Consider the following 8,611-nt stretch of genomic DNA (forward strand, 5'->3'; position numbering starts at 1 on the left):
ACGCAAAGCCCCATCTGAAGCTCGCCAACTGAAAACTCAACCATGCACCGGAGCTTAGCCAGCCCACCCGCGAGATCCGCCAACGGCTCCCCTCCGTACCAGGTACACTGCCGTGTGGTGGTCTACCGGCCTCGCACGTTGCCTCGTTTCGCTCTACGGAATGAAGTCCAACGGTCTTATTGTACTACTTTATACCGCTCATATGTACAGTATCATGATGCATCCTACAAACTAGCACGCTGGCGGGAGAAAACATCACGACGCACGAAGGTTAAAGGAAGAGGGGTAGGTGGGCTCGAGGACAGCGACCTTGTCCCCGCGCATCCTGGACGAATACAACCCAACCGATTCAGCCCAGTCCGTCCGTACCAGGAGGGTCCAACCAATCCCAAAAATAACTGCATAGAATCCAAGAGCTCTTGCTATCGAGGTAAAGAGAGACAAAAACTTGTGTGTGCATTGCAAGGAAGCACTGCGAAAGCAGTCGGCTTACGCAGCCGTTGGCAGGTGCGAAAGGGCCTGGCCCATTCAACGCAGAGGGAGAGCGCGCGCGCGTTTTCTATACTTCGTTCAGGTAAAAGCAAGAAGTAGTCGTCAGCAGAGTCTCAGCGCGAACTGCTGCGCAGTGTTGCGGGCCGAGAGCCGGCATGATGCCTCACAAACAACCTCACAAAGGCAAATCACCGACTAGCAGAGTGTGCGTCCAACCAGCTGCCGTACCAAATGCAGTACCATACCATGCATTTATGCGTACACAACCACACAACAATATCCTTCCTTACGCTAAAGAAGACTGATTGTCGATAATTGTTGCAAGCAACCACCGCCATGTCCAAAAAAGAAGCACACACATGCCGATCACTGTACATGGATGCGCAACACACGAACACCCCTTGTGTTAAGCCAGGGCCCCACACTGCTCTTTTTCCTGATTTTGCCCGGTCACTATTTGACCACAGGTCCTATGCAAACCGGAGCAAGTGTGGAGTGAAGACCCAGAGAAACAGCCTCAGATGGGTTTCTGGCGCAAGTTAACAAATGAGGGCGCGCAAGCACGCCAGGAGGGATGCTGTCGAAACTGTTAGTGATAAGTGCGCTTGGGCAACACACGCTGCGACACACGACGACATCGAGTTGTATTGAACGGCAGTCTATGTACGATGTGATTGGAGATTTGAAAAAGCCGGCAGAGGATTTAAAGGCTATGATGCTGGCGACGCGAACAGGCACACACGCGGCGATACAGGCTCGTTGGCAGGGATGTCAGAAACATGCGAGGTACGGCAATTTATGAGCTGCAAGAAAGAGATTGACCGCAGCTTCGACAGCAATACTATGTTAGTTGCTCTAAACTCATGCCCCCCCCGCCGGAGCTGTGCCGCCGCCGCAGCCGCTATCGCCGCAGCTGCCAGCACTGTGAGAGCCGCTTAAGGGTCACTCACTCTCCCCCCCTCTCTCCCCCCGAACCCACACCCCCGGCCCCAACACCCAAAGCAAGAGACTCCTGCAAACCCAACCGAAAACCGCCGCTTCACAGGCCACATGAGCATATGCACACAAACACATGCACACGCCCAAACCAGACCCAGACCCAACCAAATACTGCGAGGAGAAAGATCCGCGCGAGCCCCTTCACGAACACCAACATGAAGACGAGCCAGTAAAACTCACAGAGAAGCTACCTGGAGGCCGTACACCAGCCCCACTCGCCATTCGTTCATCCCCCCCATACACTTCTCCCTCCCTCTCTCCCCCACGCGCGCTCTTGGCCCCCCAATACAACGAGGCCCACGGTGACCAACGCGGACCCTCCCCCTCGAAAAGCCAGCGAGGCTGCCGTACAGCTAGCCGTCGAGTTGGGCGGTGGCTTGCAGGATGCGCAGGGCTGTCTGAATCGCCTCAGGGTCCCAGGACAGGCCGTCCAGGTCGCCCCGAGCCTCCAGCGCGCCCAGGAGAGCCCCCGCAGCGTGGTGGTCTAGTGCACGTCGGGTGTTGGCGGGGCGCCCCCGGGCGGGGTGGGGAAGGACGGGAGAGGGAACGGGAGGGGGAACGGGAGGGAGGAGGCCGAGACGGGGTTGGCGCGGGGGGGCGGGGAAGGAAGCGGAAGGTCGTCTGAGACGTGAGGTCGCGGGGAGTAATGACCGAGTGGGAAATGAAGGGGCGAATGGGGGGGAGGAGGTGGGGAGGCCGAGAAAGCGGTCGGCATTGGGTCCGGAGGAAAAGGACCAGATCCAGTGGGGACAGATACGCGGTTTCCATCGCGCTCTTGTGTGGTGCCACTGCAGCTGCTGCTCCCTCCCGTTGCTGCTATACGCTATTGCAATTCTGTACCATTCTTTTACCTAGGCTTCTTTTGTACCTTTTTGAAGAGCACACACTTTGCATCCTCACGCACGCTCGCTCGCTCGCTCGCATGCACGAATACACGCCGCAAGCCAAGGTCGCACAAAAAGAAAACAGCAATGTGAAACACGCAAAACATGTTAACTTACCAGATAAGGCTCCCAGAGCCGCCGCATCAAGCGGCTGCTGATGCTGGTACTGCTGCTGCGCCTGCTGCTGGCAGTGGATGTGATAGTTGTTGCTCAAGGTCTGTTGGTGGTACTGCAGCATGTCTAAAGGCCGCATCTGCCCGCCAGGCCCCATGCTGCCCACGTCAAGAGGAAATCCACCGTACGGTGATCCAGCCAGTCCCCCAATCGCGGGTCCGGTAGCCGCCGCGGCCGCCATCGCCGCCGCGGCGGCCGCCACCGCGGACCCGAACTCCGCGGAGTGCGGCGACAGCTGCACTTGCACCAAGCCAGCGGCACCAGGGGGGCCCTGTCGGGGCGCCGCCAGCAGCGACTGAGCAGAAGAGTTGGGTGCCGGCGGCCCCGCCGCCGACGACGACGGCTGCGCAACCGCAGCCGCGGCGGCACCAGCGGAATTGATCTCTGCACCCGCCGCCACCGCCGCCGCCAGCTCCCTTCTCATAGCTAAGGGGTTCGCTGGGGATGTACGGGGCGAGGGGTGGATGCTGAGGCTAAGGCTTGACATGTCCAGGCTGCCGCTGCTGCACCCATCTAGCAGCGGCGATAGCGCCATGCTGCTGCGACTGGCAGCGCCGAATGACTCCAGGAAGGAGGCCAGTACGGAAGATGAAGCAGTGGAGTCCAGCGCGCCGCCTCCGCTGTCGGAACCGCCGCCCGCATGCCAGCCGCCCAGCGCTGCCGCGGCGGCGGCGGCGCCAAGCAGGTCCGGATCATCGTCCAATAACTGCGCCAGCGAGCCGGCGTCGAGGGCGCCGCTAGGGCCGCCAAAGCCGCCGCTGCCGGCCGCAGCGTTGGCGCGTGCCGTGCTATTGTTGAAGGAGGAAAAGAGGCTGCTCAGCAGGCGACCCCTCGCCTCACGATTTGCCGGCGCAGAGGAAGAACGGCCCAGGAATCTTTGCGGATCGCTGTTGGCGCCGCCGCCACCGCCGCCAGCTGCGCGGTCTTGGCCAGCCGCCTCAGGCTGCAGGGGCACGGCTCGGGTCGCAGCCACCGCAGCGCAGCCGCCGGCGGCCAAGCCCGTCATTCCAGGGTCATCCTCACTGTGCTCGACTTCGCCCTGAGAGCTAGGCCTTGTGGCGCCGGCGGCGCCGCCGGAGCTGGATCCTAGGACGGTGTCGCAATCGCTCTCGCAAGGGCCACCAGGTACCCGCGCTCGCCACGACCAGTCGCGTGCGGGAGCGGCGGCAGGGGCGGTGACGGGGTCGCTACCCGCCGCCGCGCCCACCGCGGACCCCCCGATCGTGCAGAGGGTCTCCAATAACCAACGAGCCAGCTTCGGTGAAGCCGCCGCGGGTGCAGAGGCGACGCTGTCGTCTGCTGACGTGGCATCCCCCTCAGCTGCCGTCGCCGCCGACGTGGATCCCGTCGTTGCTGTCCCCTCCGCCGCCGACGGGGGCGGCATGGCAGCGCGCAACATACCCAGGAAAGACTCGTCCTTTTCCGCCAGTGTGTAGAGAAGCGGTTGTACGGCGCCGTACAACCGTTCATTAAGCGCTTGGCCCTTGCCTGCCGCATCCAATAGGCCCAGGGATAAGGCCCTGGCGGTGATCATTATGCCGTACTTGTAAGGCTCTGACAGACTAGGCCACTCGGCGGTGTGGCGGCGCGCCGAAACCAACAACATCGCTAGCTCCATGTCGATGTCTATGTCCGGGCAACCCTCGGCTTCGCCGCTGCCTGAGGCCGCCGTCTGCGCTGCCATGGCTGCGGCGGATGTGTTGGCCGCCAGCAGACCGGCAACCCCCTGCAGCAGCTCGTGCTCGTGATGCAGCTGCTGCATGCTGACCGGTCCGCGGCCGCATTGGGCATCCGCCATTGCGGCGGTGAGGGATCTCTCGTACAGTCGTACGAGCGCGATAGGGTCATCCTGCATAATGGCTTGGAGCCGTCCACCGGCCGCGGCTTGAACTCGGGAGCCTGTGGCGCGTGGGCCCGGTCATCCAGAGGCGGGCGAAGTTTACTGGTTTGGCAGGCAAATCAGGCAAATCCAAAGATGCAGATATACATGCAGACTGCAGGCAGCAGGGCGTCAGATTAGAACCCTTGAAGTCGATGACTTCGTTCTTAATCAATCTTGATACATTTCAGCCCGCACAAACGGTTTCTATACATGTAAAATATATTTGATAACGTTTGATTACTTATTATCTAGGTCCGGACAGCTGAAGGATATGCGACGTGTCGCGGCATTGGTTCGTAATAGCTTTAAAATTAGGAAATCAAATCTTAACCACTGTCGACGTCACAGCTTTAAACAGCGACAATAAAATCAATAGCACCGCAACAGCAAATATTACAATTTCATGATAGGAACACGACGCATATGCTTGCATTGCGATGGAAGAACGGCTAAGAGGTGGTGCTCGAGCATGTACTGTAGGCCTTCCCCTCGGCTTGACAGTACAGACGCTGTGGGCCAGGACGCTATCCTAGTGCGCCCAGACCCAGGAGAATCCTTGGCCCCAGCTCCTCAACGCTCCGAGACCCAATTCTTCACCCACAATGGACTCACCGCTTGTCGGGGAGCCGTACTGTGCAACGCCTTCCAGAGATAACGGTGGAGACGGCCGACCTAGGGCCTGTGCCTTATGCAACAGCTGCTGCTGCTGTGGAGACGGCGGCGGCAACGATTGTTGCAAGTCCTCCTGTGCGTCGCACTGCGGCCGCTGCCACGCCGCCGCTGCGGCCGCCATAACCGCCAGGAGCTGCTGTTGTTGTTGCTGCTGCTGTTGTTGTTGTTGTTGCTGCTGCAAAGCATGCTCCTCAGTCTTGAAGTTAAATTGCTGTTGTCGAGAATTATCGTTAGCCGCAAAACCCAACAGCTGCGTCCGGGGGCCCCTTTGACCAGGCTCCTGCTCGTGCTCCCCATCCCCCGGCACGCCGGGGTACTCCTGGTGTGGCAAATGTCCGAGGCGGGGAGACGTGCTCAAGGTAACCGCGCCACCAGGCAGTGGAGATCCCGAACCCGCGACGGCCAGGTCCGGTCCCGGTCCCCCGCCTGCCCGCGCACCCACGCCGCCCGCTGCGTTCCTCGTGCCCGGGTCAACTCCGGTGCATACGTCGAAACCGAGCTCGGTGAGCCCCAAGACACCACCCACGAAAGGCGAATGCAGTGGAGTGCTGGTTTGCACCGCTGCCTGAGGCAGCAGGGAGCAGTGAGGGTGCGCTAGCATGTTGACCTGGAGCGATTGAGACAATGGCGTCAGGGTTGAGCCGACGGCCGCGGCAGCGGCGGCGGCGGTGGTGGGCTGCCGCGCAGTGGCGGACTGTACGCCCAGCTGTTGCTGTAGCTGGGACAGGGCGATCAGGCGGTTGGCTGTTGCACGATCCAGTTGCTGCTGCTGCTGTTGTTGTTGTTGAAGATGATGGTGGCGTTGTTGTTGCTGCTGCGCTGCAATCAGCGGTCCCGAACGAGCCTGCCTTATCGGCTGGGGCTGCAGGTGTTGGAGCTGTGCTTGGGACGTGCCGGGGATCAGCATGGGCTGGGCCTGGCCTTGAAACGGGTGCTGCTGCGGAGACGGCACTGAAGGGCCTTGGAGGTACGACGGCGAGACCACTGGTTGCTGGAAACCGTACGGCTGGCAGTCGTACTGGTACGGCGGCAGATCAGTAGCCAGACCGCTGCTGCTGGCATGCCAACGAACCATGGGTCGCTGTGGCGCCGTGAAGTCCCGCCCCAGATCTGCGGTGGGCCCGCTAATGCTGAAGCGCCAGCGCGGCGGCAGCTCTGCAGTACTGAGGGACGGGTACTGAGCCGCCTCTGGAGACTCGCCTAGTACTGAGCTGGCGCCGACTGCTACTGCTGTAGCATTGACACCTGCCGCTATCTGGCCCTGGGCACTGGGTGGCGCTAACGCGCCCATATGGCAACCGGTCGCACCGACGCCGACTACATTAGCGATACGCGTCGTGACGCGACCAGATGCCGGGGTGGGCAAAGACGCGGGCGACAGGTGGTACGGCTGCGAGGATTGGGACAAGGTGCGCAGGTACTGCCGCGGCGGCGGCGGCGGCGGCGGCGCCTGGTGCTGTTGAAGGAACGAGAATGGATACAGCGCTCCTGCCTTAGGGTGTACACCGAAGAGCGCGCCTGCAGCCGTGGCGATGGTGGTTGTCGTGTGATGGGAAAAGCTGCGACGAGGTGGTGGCGGCGGCGGCGGCGGTGGCGGGTGTACGGCACCGCAGTGGCGTACACCGAGGGTTCCGGCAGCGTCGCCGGGGCCGTTCTTGCGAGTTTGGACGGGTGGTCCGCCCGGGATGCCCGTCAAGGCGGCGCTTACGGCGGCGGCGGCGGCGTCCATGTCCAGGATGAGGTCGCATACCTGGAGCCGGAGATGGGGTGCAGGCCTCCGGGTTAGCGAACGAAGGTCAGTGGAATGGCAGACGGGCAGACGACTTTACTGGACAAGCCCCAGGTGTGTTTGCTGCAAAAATTGCGTCAATTATGAGATTGACCTATAAGAGGCCACGTGGCTCCGATATACGACAGATCATTTAAAACCTTCTGCCAGCTTGATCTTTGTAAAGAGCGCTAAACCCGGCGCAATAATCCCTGGAGCGCGCATTCATATATTAAGTTAACATATGTGTTGATAGGAAAGGAAAGCGGCACAGCGGCTCCAGGTAAAGTTGGATTTCCTCGACAACGCCATAGCCGGATGTTGGGCAGTCAGCTGACTGAGGCAGCTCGATCCGGCTGTGATGAAAAGCTACATGTTCGCGGTTTTCGACATTTGGGGACTAGATCTCAAAGCATTCGTGCGCAACACACATCGAAAGAGCTATCGGCTCAGTGGCATTTTCACGGACGCATATGCCTAACAGCAGCACGAACGTGGCATTCGAACACCAAGCACAATACATTCGCCAAGCTAGGGGCTCTGCGTTAGTACGCTTTGCTCCAAGGCAAGTTGGCCAGAGCGAAGGCAGGTAAGAAGCACCGCATGAGCCGTCCAACACCGCCCGCGACCTTGCCACCACGCTCCCAGCTACCCCAAGCACAATCAATTCGATGATTAAGGATACGCCCTGACAGAATCCGGTGCCAGATGCCCGCAGCTCTGCGTCTCAGCCGTAACCGCCGAAATGAGCGCTTTACAACAAAAAAACTGGCGACTGGCGAAAAAACCTAAGTATTATGTCGTTTCATGCCTTGTCGGGGCCTGGTCAGGGTGTATTACGAACAAAAATTCGTACCTTTCCGAGGGCCGGTTGGGGGCCACCGCCATTGGAGGTCCGTCTAACAGTTGGTCGCGCCGATGGATTGGTGCCACCAGCCGTTGGTAGAGCGGCACTTCCCTTGAAGCCTTGGCCAGTGTGACGACGATTTATTTTCTGATATTGACCGCTGCTACTTCCCGCACTATCAGTGTTAGAGCCGACCTCCAGAAGCTCCGACGTCGGTTCCTTGTGGGTGTCGGTGTCGCTGACATCTGAGACATCGGCGCCCAGAGGCAAGCAAGAAAGGTCTCTCGCATCTGACTCGGACATCGAAAGGTGAGCTCCTTCACTCTCACTAAGTGGAGGCAAAACCACGGCTTGCGAATCATTCCCAGCGTGTGTGTCCTCTACGATTATGTGGCCTTCGAGGCTCACTGCGTCCTCAGCTGCAGCAGGCTGCTGGAGGCCGTGCTGCAAACTGTTAGGGTCATAGTCATCACCGCATGCTTGCATCTGCAACCCCAAGATTAAGGAAACGGGCGACCTGCAAGGCAAGAGGCGGCCATTGCTTGCGCAAACAGTTTTCGAGCTTCGCATTGAGTCTTGGCTTACAAAAAAGCCACTTACGATATCGCCATTTCTGTGCTTGGCAGTCCAGCCGTCATTGTGGGTCATGCCAAAGGCTTGGGCTCGACGAAGCGGGGGATGTCGTAGTTAAGTCCACGCGGCGCTACAAGCTGGCTCAGTATATGCAATGCGCGAAGGCTGCTTGATAGATATCCTCCTGCGGCTGAATGATTTGACGGATTTGGCCGTATGGAGCTTGCTAACTCCACACCTCAGTACGTTCGCGCGCTCCTGTACTTCAACGAAAAATGTGCATACCGCCTGCAGCTTTGGCAATAGGTCAATGGTGCTGT

The 8,611-nt window shown here is 59.9% G+C and overlaps 1 protein-coding gene across 1 annotated transcript; it reads right to left on the reverse strand.

Annotated features, from left to right (window-relative positions):
* Positions 1-1,844: 1,844 nt before the first annotated feature.
* On the reverse strand, positions 1,845-8,356 carry VOLCADRAFT_96322 (uncharacterized protein; the record flags this gene model as incomplete). Its single annotated transcript, XM_002955409.1, has 5 exons — positions 1,845-1,975; positions 2,673-4,448; positions 5,542-6,853; positions 8,127-8,235; positions 8,319-8,356. The coding sequence occupies 5 exons, from the start codon at positions 8,354-8,356 to the stop codon at positions 1,845-1,847; spliced, it is 3,366 nt and encodes a 1,121-aa protein (XP_002955455.1).
* Between the last annotated feature and the right edge of the window lie 255 nt (positions 8,357-8,611).

Source organism: Volvox carteri (assembly GCF_000143455.1).
Source record: "Volvox carteri f. nagariensis unplaced genomic scaffold VOLCAscaffold_51, whole genome shotgun sequence".
Lineage (NCBI taxonomy): Eukaryota > Viridiplantae > Chlorophyta > Chlorophyceae > Chlamydomonadales > Volvocaceae > Volvox > Volvox carteri.